This window comes from Cervus canadensis, chromosome 3 (assembly GCF_019320065.1).
Source record: "Cervus canadensis isolate Bull #8, Minnesota chromosome 3, ASM1932006v1, whole genome shotgun sequence".
NCBI classification, from domain to species: Eukaryota; Metazoa; Chordata; class Mammalia; order Artiodactyla; family Cervidae; genus Cervus; species Cervus canadensis.
The window spans coordinates 90,193,817-90,219,183 of NC_057388.1; the positions used below are offsets into that span (position 1 = coordinate 90,193,817).

A 25,367-nucleotide genomic window follows, 5' to 3' on the forward strand; every position below is an offset into this window, starting at 1 on the left:
CGAGAATTTAGTGCATCCCAAGTAGCAAGGTTAGGGCTCACCAAAGAAAGAAGAAATTGATTTGCACTTTCGAAAAGTCTCATGTATAGGAATGAGACTTTGAGATCCCTCTTCAGTTAGTCATTATTGCGTGGTTTCTCATCTTTTGGAGATGGATAGAAATATATCTCTCCTACTACTAGCCTTGAATCTTGGGGTCCTTGGCTTTCCAAGCATTCCAAAGCAATCAGTAGTGATTTATAAAACAATTAGATTTATGAAAGATACAGTACATAATTCAGGAAGTACCTAACTGTATAGCTGCAGAATAACCCATTGATTTTACAGGTGAGCAAGTAGAATCAATCTACTTACTACTTATACAGTTCATTAAAAGATTTCCCTGAGTGATAGTCAAGAACATATAACATTATCGCTAATATTATAATCTATAGAAGTCCTTTTGTGGAATCAAGTACAAATCAGTGAGTTGATAGGAAAGAACTTGGAAAGAGTTTCTAAATTGAGAAGCTCTAGTTTTACTCACTGTGAATTCTGGCACTTTAAAGACAATAACCAAATGAAATTCTGCTGCCCTCCACCATTTATTTTTTTTAATTAATTAATTTATTTTAATTGGAGTATAATTACTTTATTATGGTGGTTTCTGTCCCTTTTTTGGGCCATTTTTTTCCTGTAGTTCTTTAGATTCCGTATTTGGAGGAAACTCAGTTCTTGGACTCAGTGATTTTGTTTGCTTTTAGTTTTCCCTAACTGACGTTCTACCGATTGTTTTCTAAATATTCTTGTTCTAATTTCATCTTTCCTCACTTTAAGTGAAACCTCTTCTCTTTTTCACTTATATATATATTTTTCACTAACATGTTGAAATAGGATTGAGTCATAGCAAACCATTTAGTGTTGCTTAAGTGACATAGACTGTATTTAGGAAGTTATTGACTAGGTAAGTCAGAATTTGTACCCTGGGGCAGTGCTGGTAATGATTACAGGAAAATGTAGGCAGGGCTTCATTATACCCACCAAGATTGACATTCTGCTCACTTTTGACATCAGAACCCTGATGTGTAACTTGTTTATATATTTGGTGAAGAGCTACATGTATTTGCAAGTATTCTAGCAGTATATTATACAATTTAATCTAATTTGGTATTTATATTACATTATTCAAGTAGCCAAATATCTATGCTTTACTACTTAAAAATTCTTTTATCCTAGCTTAGTGAGCCCTGGTTTTAGATGCATTAGTTAGTGGAGTACAGTTTGCTCAATTTCATTACCTTTAACTTCAGCCTTATCCCCATTTCTCCTTTTTCCACTGGAATATATTATTCCAGAATAATAAACTAGGAATAATTTAAACTAGAAATAGACTAGCCTCTAACAGTATTTTCAGTGCTTATACCTCGTGAAATTAATTATCTGATTTGCAGGATACTTCCAAAATGCACTTGGATCTTGTGGAGTGACAGAGACCTCATGTGGCCAACCTGATAATTCACATATGTTGTCCTCCTGTGAAGCAAAGGAATTGAGACTTGGGTGCCTAGCTCTGTGCTAAAGCTGACAATGTTAACCTTTAGCAAGATTGTCATTTAGACCTGGTTTTCTTTAAAACTGATAGAAAACATTAGAAAATTAATACACTGATTTATCACAGAAAATCATGTTGGGTTTAGAGCTCAGTGTTTTAAGATTGTAAAACTGCATTCATCGGTGAAATATGTCTTGAATATAAATGATTTGCCAGCTTATCTTTCTAGTGGATCTCTTCACATCTGCCTTAAAGTGCTATTTAGAGATACATTAACAGAATTTCAGGTAATAAGACAGTTTTAAAATTTATAAACAGAAACTAGTTTGAGACACTGCGAGATTGTGAATGATACTTAATGGCTCAAAAGCACTTATAAAGCAGTATGGTTCTGATTTTGTTTTCTAAATTAAACTCAATGTCATGTAAGGAGTTACCCTATAATTCTTAACACAAGATGAAACTCATTAGGTAACTGTGGGTCATTTGACTATTTCTTAGGTGAATGTCATGCTACCTCTTTAGCTAGTTGGCTGTTACGAAGCAGTTGAGAATTCTGGTTTGAAATGATTTCTGTGGGAGAGGATCATACAATGTGTATGTACTTTAAGCAACATCATCCAATTATTAAAAAATATGCCCTTTGTAATCTTTTTTTTTTCTCTCTCTCTTAAAAAATACACGTTCATACCCCAGTCGCTCAGTGGTAAAGAATTTGCCAGCAATTCAGGAGACAAAAGAGATGCAGGTTCAATCCCTGGGTTGGGAAGATCACCTGAAGGAAATGGCAACCCACTCCAGTATTCTTGCCTGGAGAATCCCATGGATAGAAGAGCCTGGAGGGCTACAATCCATAGGATTGCAAAGAGTCGGACATGATTGAAGCGACTTAGCACATGCAATTTCAAGCTTTTGCAGAAATTCTTGCCTGAACTTTAACTTTAAATTCTTAAGACAGTCCTTAATCTAAGATACACAGGCTCCTCAGAAAAAGTTCATAGTTATTAGAGGAGTAATCATAGAGAGTCTGTATATAACAGTAGTTGTAGATTAGGTCTTCAGGTTCTTTCACTCAAATTTTTGTATTCCTTATTAGTCAAATAGCATTATTCTTTTGTGATTTTTGATTATGGCCTACATCTCCCTGTGGTTTGTATTAATGCTGAAATGATATGGGTACCCCAAACTTCTAATCGGGAGGTAATTCAGTGGAAATTTTTATGTTTGTTGAAATAATTAGGAGCCAGCTAGATCAGCTGAATGATGTCAGTCAGCACTGTTTGTTTTGACAGGGAGGACTCATAACTACAGTTAATGATTTCTTCACCAAATGCTCTTTTTATTTAAAAAAAAATGCTGTCTTAAAAGATTTTATTTATACATAATTTTTAAACCTTGATTTCTTCCTGTCCCCCAAATACTATGAATTGTGCTTCCATTATTTTTCTTAGCTATTATAACTTTATTCTGGGCTTTTTTAGCCATAGACTTCCTGGATTTTCAAAATCATTCTGAAGCAAACATGCTCTTTTATCCTTGTTTATAACAATAGATTTAAAATTTAAAATCGTATGTTATTAAAGAAATTATCGTGAAATTTAAAATCATATGTTATTAAAGAATTTATGACATTTAGACACTGCTATAAAAATGCTTGAATCATTTTCATTTGGGGGATGGTAATATGGCTTATAGCTTATAGCATTCTTTTAATGGAAGAGCCAGTGTTGGCTGCTTTGCCTGGCCCTGAGAAGTATAGTTATACTATAGATGAGGTGCAAGTTTCATAGCAGAGCTCATGGAATTGAGCACATCACCAGAGTTTTCATTTGCCTGTTGTCTTTGTATTTCTTTGCCTCTTTCCCCCTATTCTTAGAGCCTCCCTGGTAGCTCAGCTGGTAAAGAATCTGCCTGCAATGCAGGAGACCCTGGTTTGATTCCTGGATCGGGAAGATCCCCTGGAGAAGGGATCGGCTACCCACTCCAGAATTCTTGTGCTCCCCTTGTGGCTCAGCTGGTAAAGAATCCGCCTGCAATGCTGGAGACCTGGGTTCAATCCCTGGGTTGGGAAGATCCCCTGGAGAAGGGAAAGGCTACTCACTCCTGTATTCTGGCCTGGAGAATTCCATGGTATAGTCCATGGGGTCGCAGAGTCAGACACTTGAGTGACTTTCACTTCCCTATTCTTACCTCCCCTGAGTTAGCATTGATTTTCTGCTAAAGTTGAATTTTGTGTTAAGAATTGACTTTCAATTTCTGAGATAATTGAATATCAGGAATAGCTTTAATTGCCATGAAATGATTGGTATTCATTCATTTTTTTTTTCTTTCTTAAAATAGTACAGAGACTTCCCTGGTGGTCTAGTAGTTAGGATTCCGTGCTTCCAGTGCAGAAAGTGCAGGTTCGATCCTTGATCAGGGAACTAAGATCCCACATGCCTCTTAGTGTGACCAAAAAAATAAATAAATTTTTAAAAGTGTAGTACAGTCTTATAAATGTCTCTTCCCCTTAAGTATGTAAATTTAGTGAATTCCCTGGTGGTCCAGTGGTTAGGACACCACCTTTTCACTGCCAAGGCCCTGGGTTTGATCCCTAGTCAAGGAGCTAAGATTACATAAGCCATACCACATGGCCAAAAAGAATAACAACAACAACAAAGAATGTGAATTTAGCTCAAATTTTAAATAATTAAGTCCTATTCCCAGTCATTGCCAGTGATAAATTCTATAAATTCTCTGACAGTAGATTTACAGCCCTTAACTTAAGGAGTTATTAGAAATGATAGTAAACCAGATTTTCTTGTAGAACACAGAGATGCCCTTGTGGGAATCCGTATTTTTTTTCTCTTAGAATTCTGAAGTTACAGATCTTGAACTCCAGTTCAATTCATAATGTAAAAACCTGAAAATCAAAGGGTAGTTCTAGTTTATCTTCCACAATAGCCATTCTTTGGAAATAAGACTTACAAGTACATACTATCATGTCCTCAAACACTGCCTAGCTTTATTGTAAACAGAGTGTTATATGGATGTTACTTGAGAGCCATAGGGTTAGCAACAATAAAGGGGGAAATGTTTAGTAGGGAAATAGACCAGTTGTATCACTTGGAATTATGAACTAATTTGTCTTCTTTTTCTTTTTATCTGCTGTTGAAACAGTTTCGATGAACTATTAAACAGTTATATGTAATGTCCTATTTTGTCTGTTTGGCATTTTCACTTGCAAGTATTGAACTTTAGGAACAGATCTATATAGGAGATTTGAGGGTTTGTTAGTTGAAGGAAAAATAGGAGCTTTTTGCCCATGGATTTGAAGGTCCACAGATCTAAATGAAAAAGAAAGTTCTTCATTTCTAACCATAAATTAATCTATTGCAGTGCTGAGAAGCAGCCTGTCAAAAGCAATCAAAGCTCAGTTATTCTGAACAGTCTTTAGAAAGCAGCATTTCTTGGTTAGTTGCTTTTCTCACTCTCCCAAATAGCTGATACAGATCTTGAAACAGAAAACCCAGTTATAATGGGCTCTAGATCTTAAAGTAGGTGAGCAGTTTCTTATGTACAGCCAGTTCCTTGATAAGGATCCAGAGAAAAAACCAGCAATAAACCATTTTAAACACACAAGTTTTTTGGGCTCCCAGGGAACTTGTTTTTTTTTTTTTTATCAAGTTTAAGCTCTTGCTGCACACAGCTCTGTACCATCTGGGATGCTAGCATTCACAGCAGTTAGTTTGGATATCTGAGCTGTCTGCCACGCAAATACCAACCCAAAAAGATCGTCATTCTTCAGTTTCATCCAGTGCTTAATGAATGCAAAATTAATTGGCAGAAAGGAAAAACACTGTGTGATGTACTGAACAGGCCTTTGTGCATGATTAAGGAGTTACTCAAGTAGCCAATTCTGAGCTTAATTTCTCTCCTTTTGTTAACAAATCTCAAGAAAACCTTTGTTACAGTTTAGCTAGTGTCATATGGTTGGCATTCATTTTCTAGCCCTTTAGGGAGAAAATTATCATTTCACATTTAACTTCTAACCCATACAGAATTGAACTGACATCAGTTTAGTTTCTGTGTTTTAAAATAAATAAATTATACATACTCTAGAAAGTCTCTGTTTATTTGACTTTTCCAGGAAGTAAATGAGTTCTGGGCTTGGCATTAGGAGTACTTAATAATTTTGGTTTGTTCTGTAGATTTCCTTCCCATCTGTGAAGTGACTACATTAGAGAAGGTATCTAGAATGAGTTTAATTCTACGGTAACTGGCAGAGCTCTGTAAATTCATTTTGCAGCAAAGGAGAGGATCCTATGCCATCAGATTTTGGCAAGTGACTGTTTTAGCATGTTGCCTTGTAGTTGCTGTGTTTACCTTCTTAAGGTAAAAGGGGGGAAACTAAGGACAGAAATGTGTAGCTTTACATTTTTTAAATTGTGTACTTTATAAGTCTTAGGGTACTTGCACATTTATAAAGGCTTAGCTTAAATTAACTTGGCTTTTCTGGAGACCCTGGTTCAATTCCTGGATTGGGAAGATCCCTGGAGAAGGGGTAGGCTACCCACTCCAGAATTCTTGGGCTTCCCTTGTGGCTCAGCTGATAAAGAATCCGCCTGCAATGTGGGAGACCTGGGTTCAGTCCCCGGGTTGGGAGGATCCCCTGGAGAAGGGAACCGCTACCCACTCCGCAATGTTCTGGCCTGGAGAATTCCATGGGCTGTATAGTCCATGGGCTCGCAAAGAGTCGGATATGATTTACACATACACATTAGCTATAAACCCCAAATTTGATAGTAGGATATCAAAAGTCCAAAAGTTTAAATGTGAGCAGTCTTTTGTGGGGAAGATATGTTTTTAAAAGTCATGTACTTGGTCTCCTTTTTTTTTTTTTTTTGTTTTTTTTTTTTTGGTCTCCTTTTTGAGATATTTTTTTCCTTTCCCTTTCCCAGAAAAATGATTTTGGTAACCAGTTATAAAGCAATTTTTCCCTCAATTGTAAACCACGCATTTAGAGAAATAAAAGTGGACTCACTTTCTTAAGCATTATATTTAGCCTAACCAAGATACACTGTGATTGTGTTTTTCTTTAAAAAGCCAACTCGCTTTTCTGACTTGTCATAAAATATCTTTTGAAGTGAACAAATTAAATAATATAGTATCAATTTTCCTCTATATATAGGCTCAGTTTAGAAACTGTAAAGAGACATTTTTCTGTGAGCAGATTCTTTTATGGAAATAGGTTTTTGTTTTTAATGAGATTTCTTCCCTGTCACCACTTGAGAATCTGTGTACAGCTGAGTCTGCAGCCTCAGAAGAAGAGCATAGGAAAATGTAGGACCTCATTTTCTTGTGTTGGTCTTGGCAACAAACAATATTCCACCTTTTCAATGGAAGAGATGGGGGATTGGGGGATTGTGAATGCAGCTTAGGAAAGATGTTAGAATTTTTTTTGTCAGCTCTTACAAATTAGAAGTATCTCTTGGCCAGAAAGTAAGATCCATTTAGATAAAGATAGAGATAGATCCTCAGAACCAAAGTCGGACTGCAGGTTAGGTTGAGCAGAAAAGTGCAGCTCATCCACAGCCAGTAGAATCTGTCGTTCTGGGTCTGCTTATTGATGCTGTGGATAGCTCCTTCTCTCTGTTAGACCATCTCCCAGGCTGGAAACATGGTGTTAGAGCACCCAGCTCATCTGAAAGTTGAAGTGTTAAACTTTATCTCTAATGGGACTTTTAAATAATAACATTTATTGGTTTTGTAATTATAAAACTATGTTTATCATAGAAATTTAGGAAATGACAGAGTGTGAAGAAGGAAAGCCACTCTTATTTAACTGGTGAGACTTACTCATTTTACTTTCCTGACTTCCTTCTGTTACCCTGCATGGTAAAGACCAGGAAAAAAATAAAACATCTTGACACAGTCATTCCATTGTCCACAAGCATTTTTCTCTACTCTTACTATATTTCTTTAAAACATTATCCTTTTTAGATAAACCATCTGAAAATAGTTCTGTTGAAATGTAATTTTTAAGCCTAAACTATAGATTTAAGATACTACCCAAAAGCTATATAGGGAGCTGCCTTGTTCAGGTCATTTGAAATTTTATCTCTAAGATTAATTTGAATTTTTAAGCCCTTTATGTACCATTATAGACATTTGGAGCATATTCGTAACGAAGAGCTTTCTGTTTAGATGGACTTTATTTTAATATAATCATAATTAAACTCACACCTAAGAAGGGTAAGGTACTTTTCAAAGGCCAAAGGAAAAGCAGAGAAGAGCAAAGCAAAAGAAGAGATACGAACGTAAGTGTATCAATAAGGAGTCCTTGGCACAAGATTCCCCTTACCATGGTTAGCAACTGTCTCTCCAAAAATGTATTTCTCTGGTTACCAGCTAAGATTTAGGAGCTTTGTATTTTATGAGAGTCCTTTAATGTTTGAAGGAAGAAACCACAACCTTTCAGGGTTCTACCCCTTCCTTTACTCTCCTCTTCTATAGCAACACGGATCCTGTACCCTTGGGTACCTAAATCAGAAGTGGAGATCATGAGATAGGTCTGGAACCACTGGCATGGGCTAGCTGGAATGTTTAAACAGAAACGTGTTGGGGGCATCAGGTATCCTCTGACATCATTAATGTTCTAGATTGTTGGGCTCCGTCGTGTGTGCTCTGTAATCTTCCGCACCCCGCTCATGATCCTGTTTTATCTCACTTTTGCCCTGTCAGTATGGACTTTTTAGGGTTTTGTTTTCTTTCTTAGTAACGTTCTGATCCCAGGTTTGGTGAATGTGTTAACACTGCTTTGTGAATAAATAGGTGATCTGCTGAACAGTCGCAGTTGTAGAATTACGTTGTATGTAATGTACATATGGAGAAAGAATGTATTTTGTTCATTTTCTTAATAAAAAGTTATATACGGACACTACAAGATGTCTCTTGTGTTTGGTAAAACTTCTTTTGACGTCAACTTCTGAAATATTTACATACTTTGTAAATATTTTTACAAAGTTAATATTCCCCCCAAACAGGTGAGTTTTATTTAGGCAAATTATATACACTGTAGAAAGGCCTTGTTTTTGAGGCAGTGTTGAAATGACACTCTGGTGGGTCTTACTGAGTTTCTAGGGGAAGTTTCCATTTTTAAAGAGCACTGGTAAGTGACTTCATAAAATGGTATTTTCTTCGTCTACTGTTAATGACCAATTCTACTTTATCCGTCTTGTAAATCTGGACTTGGGTTTCCCAGGTTTTCTTTTAAGTGGGGGCATGCTTGTACAGGTTAGGAACTAGAAGAAAAAGCTGAACTGAAAATTAATTGTAGAAAAGATAATAAAGAGAATCTGGAGGCTGGTAAAATTCTGGTTCCCTGTCTCCAAAGAAGGGGAAGAAATTTTAAGGGCTGATCCTTGAAAAAAATAAATTCAGAAATATGCTCAACAAAGATAACACATTGTTTGGGCTGAGTTGTATGAGCTTTCCAGACAGACTCTTGCCAAGGAGCTTTCCTTTTGGCCCTTTCTATCTCCTGGTCTGGTTTACATTTTTCTTGGCTTTGTGTGTGATCCTGTATTCTGGTGTTAGTTGTCCACTGATTTTATTCAAAATAGGGATTATGTTCTCTCACTTTACAAATAAAAAATAATCCATTTTACTAGAGTGTGCTTTGAGCATGGCCGGTGAGTAACATTTCTCTGTTTTCAAAACAGGAAAATGGTGTGTGATGATAAGGTAAGGAATTGGCCTTTCCTGGGTTAATCCTCTAGAGAATTAAAAGGATGGAAATGTGGGTCACCACCTCCTTTCCCTTGATGTATTTGTCATCTGGTGGGAAGGGAGCAATAAGCAGAGAAGGCTTTGTGTTTAACACAGTTGAGACGGTAACTGCTCCCATATCAAGTGGTGTGGATGAAGGCCGTAAAGTTATATTCTGTCCAGAAACATTCGTGTTACAAGGAAAAGAGAGCAAAAAGCTATAGTAGAAGTAGCTTTCCTACTGTTGGTCTGTCCACTGCCGTGCTAGTAAGTCTGATGTTTGGCAGAACTTCACAGGAGAGGTTAGGACATTTGGTATAATGTCTGTAGCACGTGTTGTCTGCCTGCCCTCTGAACTCGGGCTGTAAGGATGGGTGGTCCAGGGCAGGAAGGAGTCAGGAGTCCTAGGCTCATATCTAGGTCCGCCAGTGACTTTTGTGTAGCTCTGGGCACAGTCTTAACTTCCCTGCCTCACCTTCCCTTTTAAGTAAATGCTGGTAGAAGACCCTGTTTGCTAGGATCCCAGTGACTTTTTAATATATAAGATGCCAAGGCCGTTGAAAAACACTAGCTATCTCAGTATCACCTATGTTAATTATAGTGGCTAGTCCTATTCTTTAATTTTTTCACCCTTAGGATTCAAAGTAAATATGTGGTTTGAGAGGGAGCTTGTAAAATGGGGACTTATGAGTGACTAAGAGGCATAACAAAAATGACAACTGAGAGTGCCTCTTGGTTGGCAGGGCAGGGAGCAGGGTGAATGACCTCTTCAGGAAGAGAATGGAGTCACAGGTCTTTGTGAGACTGATAAATGAGTCATTCTCTTAGAACAGTGTGCCTCGAGCATGGCCAGAGGCCTTCCTGAGTTCTTGGTACTCCTTTCAGTATTCTTGGCACACTGTTGAAGTTAACCTCAAAATACCCCTGGCCCAACTCTGGCACCCTTAAGGATGTTAACTGCCTTTCGGAACTCCCATATAAAAGGAAAATCCTATTACAATTGCATTCTGGAAACACACTTTGTTGTTGTTGGAACACAAGCATCATATGGTGTTGAGAGAATGTAGGACTCAGCAGGGAAAAGATGTAGATTCGGGGCCTAGTGGTACATTTAACTAGCTGTGTGATCTTGAGAGAATCCTCAATTTCTGTCCCCAGTTTCCCTATTGGTAGAGTGGTGACAACTCCTAAATAAGATGTGTAAAAATGTTTTGTAAACTCTTAAGATGCCAGGCAAACAGAAGAGACTGCTGTATAGCAAGTAGGAGCATGGACCAGATTCACCTGTTTCCCTGCAGCAGATTAGGAATGATAAAGTTTTCTTCTTGCAGTGAAGAAACATGTCAGTAGATAATTACCACCCCACGAGATGAAGAGAATCAGAATCATCTTTGAGCAATTCCTTTCCTGAACCTCCTTCATCTTCACTACATTTCTGGGTAAAGAATCCACCTGCTGACACAGGAAATGTAGGAGGAGGTGGGTTTGATCCCTGGGTCGGGAAGATCCCCTGGAGGAGGAAATGGCAGCCCACTTCCAGTATCCTTGCCTGGAGAATCCCAGGGACAGAGGAGCCTGGAGGGCTCCATAAGGTCTCAGAGTCTGACATTACTGGGCATGCTCGCGTATCTCTGGGTAAGGGACAGGCACGGGCTTCTTCTGACAAGTAAACTGATCCTTTTATTGGCAGAACAGGGCCAGAACAGAATCCTTTGTTTTTTTGTATTTTTATTAATGTTTGCCTTGTCCTTACAACAGTGTTTCATACCTGATCAGGGTTCAGCAGCCCCCTTGGAATCTCTGGTGGTGGGTGAGTCACAATTTTTTCTGAGGCAAATGAAGAGAAGGAAGAGGGTAAAACATTGATAAAAGTGTTGTGAGGGAAATGGGGCACTTTCAGTTCTCCTCACTAAAGCAGCCTGAGATTATCTGGAGAAACTGGCATCACCTCCAGAATCCCCTCTGTCCTTTCTTCCGCTTCTGTCCTTTTACTCTGGACCCGCGTAGCTAAGCAGGCACAGCCAAGCAGAGGCTGCCCCGCTGTGTCTTCAAGGTCTTCAGTGATGAGCCATGTGCACAAGTTAAGAATGGAAGCCACTCAGAGCGAAATACTAGTGCTTGAGCCAGCTTAGACAAAAGCCGTTTAATTGACAGTATACAACTTTCCAAAATATATTTTTGTAAGAAAATGGCAATAAGTAATAATTTTTACAAACAGGTTTCTTGGTAAATTCCAGTGTACTTTAGACTCCTGTCCACTAAGACACAGCTCCTCCAGTCTCCTGAGCAAACTCTTGTAACATTCACTAATTTTTTTAAAAAGACGTGGAGTACATAGTAATCCCCTCCTGTGACTCAGGGTAGGGTTTTCGCCAAACTTGAGTTAATCAGCTAATGACAATGATGAAAACCATTGCTTTACTTTCGCCCCCCTCTGCCTTCCCATCTTGTTCCCTTTGATCCTTAGTCCTATATGTAGAAACTATTCAAAACTATTCTTGGCAGAACACAATTGTTCATTTAAGTCTTAGACCTAAATAAGCCACAGACCAGTAAGGTTCCTGATTTTGTCTTCATGCTCTCCCTACCCTTGCTGCCGATCTCCTTGGTATCACTCTGCTGCCTGCCCTTAATTAGCAGGCCTTAATTTGTTGGTTTCTTCCTGAGGCACACAGCACTGGACAGTTTTCCAGTCCAGGTTTTAAGCCTGTTTTCTGTCACTAAATATGTGAGTTTCGCCAGGTCACTTTATCTTTCTGGGCTTCAGACTCTTCTTCTGTTAAAAAAATAAAGATTGGACTGAGTTCTAAAACCCCTCTTCCCCACCAGGTTGCATACTGACTACAACCCTTATTGTAACATGCTGGGACTTTACAGGGAGGGGATGAGGACCATATTTAAAAATAAAAATGCCCAGTCTGCAAGACAAATACTTCATCATCAGCCTATCTCGTATTTCATTTTTCATTGAAGAAAAACAAAAGCTTGTTATTTCTAGTAAAATAGACATTTACATTCCTGTTTAGAGGGAAAAAAGCCTTCTCTCGTAACAAAGGTTTTTTCGAAGTATAGTCACTCAAAGCAGTGCAGGGTGGATTAACATGTGGCTGTTGTATTTACATTATCAAAAAATACGTATATGTGTATCAGCTGGAACTGGTTTTTCAAAGTTTCTCCAGTATATTGTCAAAAAGATAAATGCTCAAGAAGTGATTTAAATAAACTTTCTGCTAGCTTTCCTTATCAAGAAAGGAAAGAACAGTCTTGCATCTAGACTAAACCCGTATCTTGTCCTATGACGCAAAAGAATATTCTGTGCCCCCTTCATAAGCATTGCTGCGTCTGTCCCCCCTGACATGAGAGTGTGCTTCCCCCTGGATCTCGTCCAGTCATCAGATTCATGGTTTCTGAACGAGTGTGCCACCGAAATAAAATAGTTTATTATAATCTCTGGCACAACTTGTTTCAAGTCAATGCTGAATTCCCAGCTTTCTTCTCTCTTCTCAGCCCCAGAATCTGAATTAACCAGATAGCATCAGAGACCAGCAAAGATGTGGGAAGAAGATGACCACTACAGATGCATGGCGATATGGTCTTTGACATAGGTGGCAAGAGCAAGCCAGGGCAAGTTGCCCAGAAGGCTAGAACAATACAGTTCAGATGCACCCAAAGAAGGAGCCTCTGAGCCAGCCCAGAGCTTGTCAAGGCTGACTCTGGACAGAGCCACAGTCATTCCTCTTGACCAAGCCTCATTTTTACTCTCTGGTCCTTGCCAGTCACCTTCTCGCTCCCCAAGGGGCCTGTGGGTTATGGCCTTTGATTGGTTTCCAGAATGTATTTGCTGTCTCTGTCTAAACCTGGCTGGTGAAATGAGACCCAGAATCAGCAAAGGAGTAATCCAGGCTGGCCTGTCCCACGGTGGCCATGATAGAAATCCACTGGGTAGAAAGAACCAAATGTTGGGTAGGAAAGAAGCAAACAGATCTTTTCCCAGTGAGACAGCATTTTCCTCTGCTGCTGCTGCTGCTAAGTCACTTCAGTCATGTCCTACTCTGTGTGATCCCATAGACGGCAGCCCACCAGGCTCCCCCTTCCCTGGGATTCTCCAGGCAAGAACACTGGAGTGGGTTGCCATTTCCTTCTCCAATGAATGAAAGTGAAAAGTGAAAGTGAAGTCGCTCAGTCGTGTCCGACTCTTAGCGACCCCATGGACCACAGCCTACCAGGCTCCTCTGTCCGTGGGATTTTCCAGGCAAGAGTACTGGAGTGGGGTGCCATTGCCTTCTCTGGCATTTTCCTCTATTTTCCCCCAAACCGGTATTCTCCATCCTGCCAGCCTCCAAACAGGGAAGAATCAGGGCAAATACTTCAGGATCTTTGTTACCTTAGCATCTTTCTAGCTTGGGGGAAGCTCACTGGGGGCCCTACTTGAACCTCTGGCCTTCCTCTTCCCCTTGGTATCAAACGGCTAAAGACTATGAAGAGGGAATTAGATGGCAAAGGAAAGACACAGATTGTCCCCCTAAAATCCTCTCCTTTAAAAAAAATAACCTATCCCAAAGCAGACAGCCTATTCTATCAGATCTATTGCAGCCTAGGCCAAGTGACTGTTTTCATCCTCCAAAGCATCTTCCTAGTAGGATCTAGGGGCGTTATGCCCAGTAACAGAGAGACGTGGGCAGTTTAAAATTCCACGCAGTAATCAGGTAAAATCAGAAAATCAGGTGAAACCTCGCTGTGCTCAGTCCTCCGGTGCCGTCTATGCAGCTACTACCTGCTAAGCTCCCTCCAAACCCCTCCACTGGGCAACGGTCGGCATTGTGCTTCCCTGAGATGCCACCAGAACCTGCAGGAGCGCCGGGCAGCCAGCCCCACTAGGAATACTGACAGCGCACAGCACGGCCTAGCTCCATGCCCGACAGTGAAAGGTCGCTGGGATTCCACGCCGGCTGGCAGCTCCTTACTCAGCTTGAAGTGCACCTCACCTCCAGGCTCTTCTTGCCCTGTGCACAGAAGACTGGAATCTTCAAACATCTCAATGATTTGAGCTTTGGCCTTTGGCAGTAAAGGGCTGGATTAAAAGAGAAAACTCTCAGCAACTTGCAAAGCCCCTGAGTGTCCTATGAAATGGAAAGTAAAGCCTGTCCTTCCTGTTGTTTCAGTCGATTGTCTGTTCAGACACCTCTCTGCTTACCGGGCCTGAGGAAGCTCTGTCCTAAAGCTGCTCATTCATGCTGAACCTCAGGGGGATGACCGAGCTGGGGTCTCCTCTCTATTGCGTCGGCTGAGCAACGACAAGGAAACAGGAAACATCTTGCCTTCAGTAGCTGCTGCAGATTTTAGTCCCCGTGGGAGTGGGAGGCCAGGCAGCACTTGGGGAGCCTTGGGGTGGGTGGGGACCCATCCTGGAAAGAGGGGCTTCCCTTTCTCTCTTCATCTGTAGATGGCCGGTGGGCAGACGTGTTCACAGGGGGAGTCTTGTGTGCTCTGTCAGTCCCGATCTCATAAGCAGACACCAGGAAACTAGACTCCAGAACAAGGGACTGAAGGTCATGAATGACCTCTGTTAGTCCCAGAGGCCCTGGAACAGAGTGGATGAAAAACCTGAATGAAGGGAGGGAGGAGAACAAAGGACAGGAACACAGGCAGGAAGACAAGACCGGCAGACGAGACAGGAACAGGACCTGTCTTTTCAAGGAGCCAGACCCCACGGAGGCAGGATCCGGCCCCGCTCTGCCCTCCAGCCCATCCACTGATGGGCCGCTTCCACCCCTGCCCAGGGTCACTCTGGAGGGAGGGCACGGGTGATGCAGCAGCGTGGTGTGGTGGGAACGGGCACTGGACTGAATGAAGGATCTCTGTTTTCATTCCGACATGTCACCCAGTGGCTGTGTGACTTTGATTTTACCCTCTTTAGGCCTCAGTCATCTTGTCTGTGAATGGAGGCTAGTAGATGGTCTTGAAAAGTCCCTTCTATGGATGGCTCGTTCCTGTTCTCCCAGCAGCACTGCTCTCAGGCACTAGTGGGTTATTCTACAAGAGGATTCTACACAGAATGTGATTTGTTCAGCTTGAAAAGGGAAAAATTAAGGCCTGTGGGGAGTGGGGGGAGGGGACCCTCCGAGTCTGCTCTCCTACCCCAGTCTTTCCCTCTAAGGGGAAGGATCTTCCTCCTCCCCTCACAAGTGGCACTTGAGGTGGTTGGGCTGGAGCTCTGCACCGTTGGAGACCGCCGGCAGCCCCGATTAGAGGTGTGTGTCTTCCTCTTCAGGGTCATCTTTGGTCAGGTTGTCCAGAGGCACGATCCAGCTGTCCCCCAGCTCCCCATTGAGGTTCGCCACCTTCTTCTCCTGCATCTCTGATGAGGTCTCCATCACTTCCAGTGTCGGATTGTCATGGTAACCATTCTCCACCGTCTGTAGCTCCTCTGTTAGTCGTTGCTAGAGTGAGAGAGGTGACCCAAGAAAAAAGGGTAATTTTTGAGAGTGGTCAGCCTTGCTCTAGCCTTAATATTGGCACTTGTACCCCTATAATTCGGGAACCCCAATTTAGCTAATGTGAACAACGGGTGGTCCTGACTGCTGGCCTGCCTCAGGGCAATTCTGAGAGGAGAACCTACCCAGCATCCTAGAATTCCCAGCTCGCATCACCTTTGCCCTGGTGGCAAATCTGTGACGTCAGCAGAGGCGGACTTTATTCTCCCATCTCCTCTCCTCCACTCCTTCCCCATCAAACCTTCCTCTCAAGGCCCCTCCTCACCACTTTTCTGAACAGGCAAGAACTCTAAGAAAATGACTTTCATCAGGCTGAGTGACTAGGACTTCCCTAAGGCTGAACACGATGCGTACAGAAACTTTTTCCCTCCCGCTGCAGGTGGAAACCATCTGGAGAGATCTTTCTCTCCCTCTTTACCCAGGATACAACCTGGGTGGCAGAGGACTGTCCCTGGGAATCTTTAAACGAATATAGTGACCCAGAAATGCTGTTTCAGTTGGGGTGTGATGAAACTAAGCAGGGGGATTTCTTTTAAAGCCCTCCACAGTGTGCAGCCAGGGTTGAGAACCCTGAATCTGGGTGGAACTGTTACAAGGGAATCCTAGTAAGGTAAATGAAAAAATTTCTGGTTAGACGGGTATGCCTCAGCCCATTTATAGCAATGGATCCTCAGAGCAACTCTGCAAGGTGGATATTCCCACTACACAGATGAGAAACCTGAAGCTCAGAGATTATGACTTGCTCACGGTCACCCAGTTAATCGGAGGCAGAGCTAGGGTTTAACCCAAGTCATCTTTGACTCCAAAATCCATGCTGCCTCTTTAATTCTCCAGGCAAATTTCCATTTCCTATAAGGGATGATGACCTCTGCCTATCAGAAAGGGCCCACGGCTTTTCTCTAATATGGGAATAACAGGGTGAAAGTCATCCAGTGAACTGGACTGCTTGGTCCTCACCTGGTCCTTCCTATGGGAGAGGCGCTGGTGGCAGCAGCCATAGAGGGCCGCCACCAGGAGCAAGAAGGATGCCATGCAGACAATAGTGATGATCAGGGGCATGCTGAACCGGTCCTCCATCTCTTCTGGTGGTCCTTGACCCTCAAACTGCATGTCTCTGATGCCCACCTGGCCAGGAAAGAGAAAGTGACATAGCAGAAAATGGGTTCCAGGTCTCTCTCTCTCAGAACTCCCATTCACTTACGAGCTCTTCCACTTGGGGTTTTGGGGGCCTGTTCCACCGCCCTGCTGTCCCCTTTTACCCTCCCATCTCCATGCTTGCAAACCAGAGGTTCCTCAGCAATGAGAAACAGTGGAACCGGGGAACCACGGGCTTCCGAGGGACAGGCTCCTGACCCAGTCTGTCCCAGCACGAGGGGCCGTCCACTTACGTCTTCTAGCTTGTCCCAGTCGTCTTTCAGCGATTTATAAATGTCCGTGGGATGGAGCTTTGCTGAGGGGCAGAGGGAGAGATGCCGCTTCAGTGGTCTAGCTCAGAGACATGGCAGGGACAGAGGACTTGCTGTTCCTCCATCTCCTGAGCAGGTGACAGAGTCCTGACCCATCCCTGTGGCTCCCGTCACCCGCCCTGCCCCATTCCCACCCCAGAGAGGCCTCCCTGCCCTGGCCCTCAACTCACTGATGATAGTAATGTGTTTGATGTCCACCTCCTGGGCACGTGAACCAAGAGCTATCTCTATATGGCACTCATCTTGAGTTTTGTTGAAGGAGGGTTTTACTGCTTGGCACAACACCTCGACCAGTTTGTGATTCGAAGCGACTGTGTTCTGTTGTGAGGAGACCACAAGTAATCAGGGATCACGACAGCAGCCTAGGCTTGCGGGGCCACCCTTGCAAGCTAAGGTCAGGACAATGCTGTTGCCAGCTGTGACCCGACTGCCCCGACTGGTGGGTCACATGTCCTCCTCCTGGGCCAGCCCCTGCCTTCTCTGGCTCGGATAGACATCTCCTCCCTCATCCCCCCATCCCATTTATCTCGTCTTGGTTGAACAATGCCATTCCCCCAAGTGTGCCCCTCTCTCTCAGAGCTCTTTAAGCATCACGACCTGCTGCCCATCATCATTTCTCTCCCATGGAAGGACCTGCGGAGGCACTGCCAGGGCAAAGATGCCAATGAACCTGCATTCACCAGCCCTTGATGCTGAGTTCAGAGACCTCAGGAGGGGTAAACGCCGGGCTCTCAGCTCAAGGTCATCCATCCCAAAGTTGAAACACATGCCTCTTCCCTCGGCTAAGACTGAAACCATAAACAGGCTGACAAGAGAAGGGCAAGGCCATACTGCACAGGGGGACTTGGGAGTGTCTGGAAGATGCACAAGGACATCTTCAAGGGGCTTCCTCTGTATTTCTTAGCAGAAAGAGCATGGCTGATGTGGCTTTAGGGCTGAGGGTGAGGAAGCAAAGTATGGGTAGCTTTTACCCAGTCATCCAGAGGCATCCCAAACTGGTGTTTCTCTGACCAGACTTTGAAATAAGGATACCAAGATGAAGAAAAGGACTGTTGCTATTGTCCCACAAACCATCCCGTGGGTTTTCTACCTGGAATTTCCTTAGGCCTACTAACTCCCCAGCCTTGCTACCAGGTTAAGATGCAGGGCTTTCCTCTTCCCATTTATGGCAAAGGAGAAGAAGGCTTACCACCAAACCTGCCAAGTTTCAGCCAAAAAGAGAGCCGGAGGAAAGGCTGGGCAAGCGTCAGTGTGGTTCTCGCCTTGTCCAACAAGCCCAATCCCAGGAAAACCCTACTCTGATTGAAAACTCCAGCTTTTCTATAGTTCACTTGGAAAATTCCACCAAAATGGACACCCAAAAGAAAACAACTGCAGAAAATAGGTAGCATTAAATTATCGTAAACCCAAGTTTTCCATGCTGCTTGCTTTCACTTTCTGGTTCCTAGGGGTGTTTGCAAAATAGCCACTGACCAGGAGAGGGCGGCAGTGAGCCATTGATCACCAGCACCCACTCAGGCCTCAGCTACTGAGTAAGCACTGCGGCAGAAACCCCAGACTAAAGCCCTTAATCCTAGGGAGACTGGCAGTCTGAAGGCAGTGGACAACACGCCTACACTCTCTCTTTCATGCAAACGCACTCACACACGTGCTGACACCATCTTCCTCAAACAATACACACACACACCACCCTGAGTGGAAGAACAGCTGTTGGTGACAGCTCCCCTAGGTTAGAGGCAGGCCGTCAGATAATACATGGAGCAGGAAATATAAAACCACAGACTCTTAGAACAACGAAAGTTAGGCAGATTAAGCCTCTTCTTTTCAACTGAGGCCTCTGAAGCCCAAAGAGATGGGCTTAACAAAGTCACATCCTGAACTAGAAACAATCAAGAACCAGGTCTTGCGTCAGACCCTCAGAAGTGAAAGCTCAGAAGACCTGGTATTTCTGGCCCCGTAGCAGCCCTGTGGGCGGGGCTTCCTTTAGAGAAGCTGGTTCTGACCCTCCGTGAGATTGGAAGGACCAAAAACAAGGGCAGGAAATGAACACATCTCTCGGCTCCTTTCTACAAGGAACACTCCATTCCCTTCCACTTTCAGTGATCCTGGTGCTAAACCGCCTTTGGAGGATGCAGGTCAGGGTGGGGCTCAGACGAGCATGGTACTCACACAGCTGTTGACTCCCGAAATGTTCAGGGAGAGTTTGCTCCCATTCAGCTTTTCATGAGGATGGCACTGGATCTGAAAGAAGCCACTGGGATTAACGGCCAGGCTGAACTTGATAAGATCTCATCTTTGAATCCTCCCTCCCTCCCTTAGGTGCTTCCCTGGTGGCTCAGAATCTGCCTGCAATGCAGGAGACCAGGGTTTGATCCCTGGGTCGGGAAGACTCTCCTGGAGGAGGGAGTGAAAACCCACTCCAGTATTCTTGCCTGGAGAATCCCCATGGACAGAGGAGCCTGGCAGGCTACAGTCCGTGGGGTTGCAAAGAGTTGGACAGAAGTGAAGCAACTGACACCCCACACACACCGTTAGGTGGGCGACATCAGGCAAGGAGCTCGGGGCCAAGCTGGGAGCTGGCCGGCTGGGGTCTGAGCGCCAGGTACGTTACTGGTTATCCCGCTGTCTGAGGCCGAGTCCAGCAAAGCCAGAGACAGCGGGTGAATGATACTGGCTCCTCACACCCCCACCGGGGCTCTGGGAAGGGAAGGGTACAGATGCTCTTCCTGGATTCCCCTTCTCTCCGAGTCTGGGCTCTCTTACCTGCCCTATATTTGTTGGAATGACTGAGGTGGGAGAATGGGTGCTGGAGCTTTGGGGGGCATTTGACGTCAACTGAATGCTGGAGGTGGTGGCTCTCCTGACGAGAGTTGTGGTCCCAGGTCCCAGTGAAGAGCCTGTAGGTTGCTGAGCTCCAGCGCTGACAGTGACAGCTGGCGTCTCCCTGGAGGTGTGTTGAGTTCCTTTGACGGTGACCTGTGGTTCTGTAAATGGGGAAACAAAGCTTATGAGGAAAGGTGAGTGGTTTAAACAGAAAAAAGGTAGTCTTTCCTGTTCCTAGTTTTCTGAGGTTCTTTAGTCTTCCCCTCACCCCACTTCGGCTTTACAGACCACCAGCAAAAGGAGGCAAGCTATGAGAAAGAGGAGGCAGATGGATGAAGCCAGCTGCCGTAACCCATTACAGGATGAGCGGATTGGATGAGCCAGTGTAGGAACCCGAGAGAAGTATCAACAGCAGTGACAATGCCAGCAGCAAATGTCAGCTGAGTAACCGTTTCATGTCAGGGTCCTACGCGCTTCACAGGTACTTTCTTCTTCCGTCCTCACAATGACTCTGAGGGAAGTACCATCATTACCCCTTTCATAAACAAGGAAATGGAGGCTCAGAGGAGCATGATGAATTCCGCAGGAACAAGTGGCAGAGCAGGGACAGGAATCCAGGTTTATCCAACTCAGGGCCCTTGCTGTTACGCAGGACATCACTTTGCTCTTGGGGTGTGGTTCTCTAGTAACTTCACCACGCACCCACATGATATGGCAGCGGGAGAGGGAGTGGGAGGTGGGACGGGGCGGGGCGGGGTCCCTCGAAATGCAAATGCTCAGATTCACACCAAGAAATTCTGATTCAATAGATCTCAAATGGGCCTGGAGGCTCATGATCCATCAGTGAGGTTTGAAATGAATTTACTGGACTAAGACTAGCACTTAAAAAAAAAAAAAAGGAAAACGGTCCACTGGGCAGTTCAAAACCTTGAGCACTCATCACAACACACAGCTCTGCAGGCCGCTGCTCACCACAGGATGGGAAACAGGCTGAACGAAGGTGCTACACATTTACAATCTTTAACTCACGGCATGAAATCTCCACCTTCTAGTTGAACAACAGTACAGAACATAGACATCTGAAAGTTTCTTTCTGCTTCAAAAAGGCAAGGCAACACTTACTCAGTGGGGTCACCTGAGCTGTGAAGGTGGGACTTGTCATCCTGCCTGAACTTGTAGTTACAGTCATTTTGTTTGATTCCTCTGTGGAGCTCCTTGTGGGCTCTGAGGTCCCAGGGGCCAAAGTCACACAGCCCCTGCTAGGCTGCTGAGTGCTTTCGAGGGTGGTCGAGGAAGACAGAGTAGGAGAGATGCCTCGGGTGATATTCGGATCTGGAGATGTGGAGATTATCTGATCGCCTTCCTTAGTGGTCACGCTGCCTGTGGTCACACTGGGGGTAGTTGGGATTCTGGATGGGGGTGAATCATTAATTGGATTCTGGCTGCTCATGTTTTTAGGATTTGTTGAGACGGTGGCTGATGCGGTTGTAGGATCTTTAGTAGTTACAAGAGGGGTGTTATTGGCTGCGTCAATTGTGTTTTTCTGGGCTGAAGTTGGTACCGCACTTGTGACAGATGTTTTAGACGTGGGTACGCCAGTCAGCGCTATAGTGACAGTGGGTGTCACATTGGATTTCTCAGCGGATTTCACATTAGATGTCGGGGTTTTACTTTGTGTGACTGTGGTTAAATCCGGCTTCTGAGAAGTGGTTTCTTTGGGTAGTTTCCGAGAGGTTGAGCTGACACTTGGCATTGTCGTGGTTCTTGTTTGTGTGTCATCTCCTACGAACAAAGACAACACAGAATCAATTAGGGTATTAGCTGGAAGTCTTTCTCTCTCCATTGCTCCAGCTCTTCCCCAGGATCCAGAGGCCTTGCTCTCATCCCTGCCATCTTTGCTGAAGGGTCTGGGTCCTTGATGTGCCCAGATTTCTCTGGGGTTCAAGAAGCCTCTAAGAGGGAGGCTGAGGAGAAAGCAGAGGAAGTCAAGAGAAATTCCGCTCCAGAGAAGGACTCAGCTCCTAGTCCCACTGCCTGTGGGAGCCTGCAGTGAATTCTCTGCCCTCCCCATCCAGCCCCAGGCACGCACCGTTCAAGGTTTCCACACCCCAGCACAGAACCCTCATCATCCCTGCCTCCTTCTCCCAGACGTAGGACCTTACAGAAAACACAAGAGACTCGCACATATCCAAGTGCCCTGTTCTAAACATGGCACAGAGGTTCCTCTGGAAATCTATGTAGAAGGAGAAACTGGAAAAGTGAAATTACACAAATTGCTACTTAAGGACAACTCTGAGACACATTGAGGGGTTCTCTGAGTCTAGCCTGGGAGCTCAGCCTTGTCAGGGGGTCAGGGACTGAGCATATTAAAAAGCAGACATTACTTTGCCAACAAAGGTCCATATAGTCAAAGCTATGGTTTTCCCAGCAGTCATGTATGGAGGTGACAGTTGGACCATAAAGAAGGCTGAGCACCAAAGAATTGATGCTTTTGAACTGTGGTGTTGGAGAAGACTCTTGAGAGTCCCTTGGAGTGCAAGCGGATCAAAGCAGTCCATCCTAAAGGAGATCAGTCCTGAATATTCACTGTAAGGACTGATGCTGAAGCTAAAACGCCAACACTTTGGCCACCTGATGCAAAGAGCGAACTCATTAGAAAAGACCCTGATGCTGGGAAAGATTGAAGGCAGGAGGAGAAGAGGACAACAGAGAATAAGATGGTTGGCTGGCATCACTGACTCAATGGACATGAGTTTGAACAAGGTCCGGGAGATGGTGAAGGACAGGGAGGTCTGGCATGCTGCAGTCCATGAGGCTGCAAAGAGTCAGACACGACTGAGTGACTGAACAATAACAGGGATTGAGTGAGGGAACAGTTAAATGACAGGTTCACGCCCTGGGATTACAATGGAAAGTAAGACACAGATACTTACTTGTGCAGCCCTAATGTTCTAGGACTCACAACAGATTTCCCAACCTGGTGATCCGACACAGGGACTGAGAACTCCCAGGGAATTTGACTTTGAAGGCCAGCGGGATTTGATTACAGAACTTCCACAGGACTGGGGAAACAAACTCTTGGAGGGCACAACAAAATCTTGTACGCACCAGGACCCAGGAGAAAGGAGCAGTGATCCCACAAGAGACTGAGCCAGACTTGCCTGTGAGTGTCCAGGAGTCTCTGGCAGAGGTGTGGGTTGACAGTGGCCTGCTGTGGGTCGGGGGCACTGAGTACAACAGTCCTGGCTTAAGTTCTTATTAAGGAGGTCGCCATTACCACTATTATCCCTACCATAGTTTGGTGTCAGGCCAAACAGGGAGGGAACACAGTCCTGCCCATCAACAGAAAATTGGATTAAAGATTTACTAAGCATGGCCCCACCCCGCCCATCAGAGCAAGACCCAGATTCCCCCACAAGCAGTCCCTCCCATCAGGAAGCTTCCACAAGCCTCTTATCCTTATCCATCAGAGGGCAGACAGAATGGAAATCACGATTATAGAAAACTAACCAAACTGATCACATGGACCACAGCCTTGTCTTAACTCAATGAAACTATGAGCCATGCCATGTAGAACCACCCATGACAGACGGGTCACGGTGGAGAGTTCTGACAAAACATGGTCCACTGGAGAAGGGAATGGCAAACCACCTCAATATTCTTGCCTTGAGAACCCCATGCATAGTATGAAAAGGCAAAAAGATATGACACTGAAAGATGAACTCTCCAGGTTGGTAGGTGCCCAATATGCTATAGAAGAAGAGTAGAGAAATAACTCCAGAAAGAATGAAGAGATGGAGCCAAAGCAAAAACAGTGCCCAGTTGTGGATGTGACTGGTGACGCAAAGTAAAGCCTGATGCTGTAAAGAACAATACTGCACAGAAACCTGGAATGTCAGGTCCATGAATCAAGGTAAACTGGAAGTGGTCAAACAGGAGATGGCAAGAGTGAACATTGACATTTTAGGAATCAGCGAACTAAAATGGACCAGAATGTGTGAATTTAATTCAGATGACCATTATATCTACTACTGTGGGCAAGAATCCCTTACAAGAAATGGAGTAGCCCTCATAATCAACAAGAGTCCAAAATGCAGTACTTGGGTGCAATCTCAAAAATGACAGAATGATCTGTTTGTTTCCAAGGCAAACCATTCAATATTACAGTAATCCAAATCTATGCCCCAACCACTAATGCCAAAGAAGCTGAAGTTGAACAGTTCTATGAAGACCTACAAGACCTTCTAGAACTAACACCAAAAAAAAGATGTCCTTTTCATCATAAGGGACTGGAATGCAAAAGAAGGAAATCAAGAAATCCCTGGAGTAATAAGCAAGCTTGGCCTTAGAGTACAGAATGAAACAGGGCAAAGTTTTGCCAAGAGAATGTACTGGTCATAGCAACCACTCTCTTCCAAAAACAGAAGAGAAGACTCTACACATTGACATCACCAGATGGTCAATACAGAAATCGGACTGATTATATTCTTTGCAGCCAAAGATGGAGAAGCTCTATACAGTCAGCAAAAACAAGACCAGGAGCTGACTGTGGCTCAGATCATGAACTCCTTATTGCAAAATTCAGACTTAAGTTGAAGAAAGTGGGGAAAACCACTAGACCATTCAGGTATGACCTAAATCAAATCCCTTATGATTATACAGTAGAAGTGACAAATATATTCAACAGATTAGATTTGATAGACAGAGTGCCTGAAGAACTATGGACGGAGGTCCACAACACTGTATTGGAGGCGGTGATCAAAATCATCCCCAAGAAAAAGAAATGCAAAAAGGCAAAATGGTTGTCTGACAAAGTGACGTTGCTCAGTTGCGTCTGACTCTTTGCGACCCCATGAACTGTAGCCTACCATGCTCCTCCATGGGATTTCCCAGGTAAAAGTAGTGGAGTGGGTTGCCATTTCCTTCTCCAAAAAACTGCCTGGTGAGGAGGCCTTACAAATAGCTGAGAAAAGAAGAGAAGCTAAAGGCAAAGAAGAAAAGGAAAGGTATATCCATCTGAATGCAGAGTTCCAAAGAAGAGCAAGGAAAGAAAGTTAAGAAAGCCTTCCTAAGTGATCAATGCAATGAAATAGAGGAAAATAATAGAATGGGAAAGACTAGAGATCTCTTCAAGAAAATCAGAGATACCAAGGGAACATTTCATGCAAAGATGGGCACAATAAAGGACAGAAATGGTATGGACCTAACAGAAGCAGAAGATATTAAGAAAAGGTGGCAAGAATACATAGAAGAGCTATACAAAAAAGATCTTAATGACCCAGATAACCATGATGGTGTGATCAC

At 43.9% G+C, this 25,367-nt stretch overlaps 1 protein-coding gene across 2 annotated transcripts in view; it reads right to left on the reverse strand.

Annotated features, from left to right (window-relative positions):
* Positions 1–15,214: 15,214 nt before the first annotated feature.
* The window catches only part of PODXL (podocalyxin like), a 46,768-nt gene continuing 36,615 nt past the window's right edge, over positions 15,215–25,367 (reverse strand). Inside the window, exons 2-8 of one of the 2 annotated variants that reach the window (XM_043463739.1) lie at positions 21,186–21,845; positions 20,004–20,224; positions 19,410–19,481; positions 17,411–17,558; positions 17,163–17,224; positions 16,732–16,899; positions 15,215–15,720 (exon numbers count right to left, since the gene is read on the reverse strand). In XM_043463739.1, the coding sequence (XP_043319674.1) occupies positions 15,526–15,720; positions 16,732–16,899; positions 17,163–17,224; positions 17,411–17,558; positions 19,410–19,481; positions 20,004–20,224; positions 21,186–21,845 (1,526 nt within the window). In that variant the 3' untranslated portion in view covers positions 15,215–15,525. The remainder of the gene's footprint in view (positions 15,721–16,731; positions 16,900–17,162; positions 17,225–17,410; positions 17,559–19,409; positions 19,482–20,003; positions 20,225–21,185; positions 21,846–25,367) is intronic. The other variant, XM_043463740.1, reaches the window with a different exon arrangement.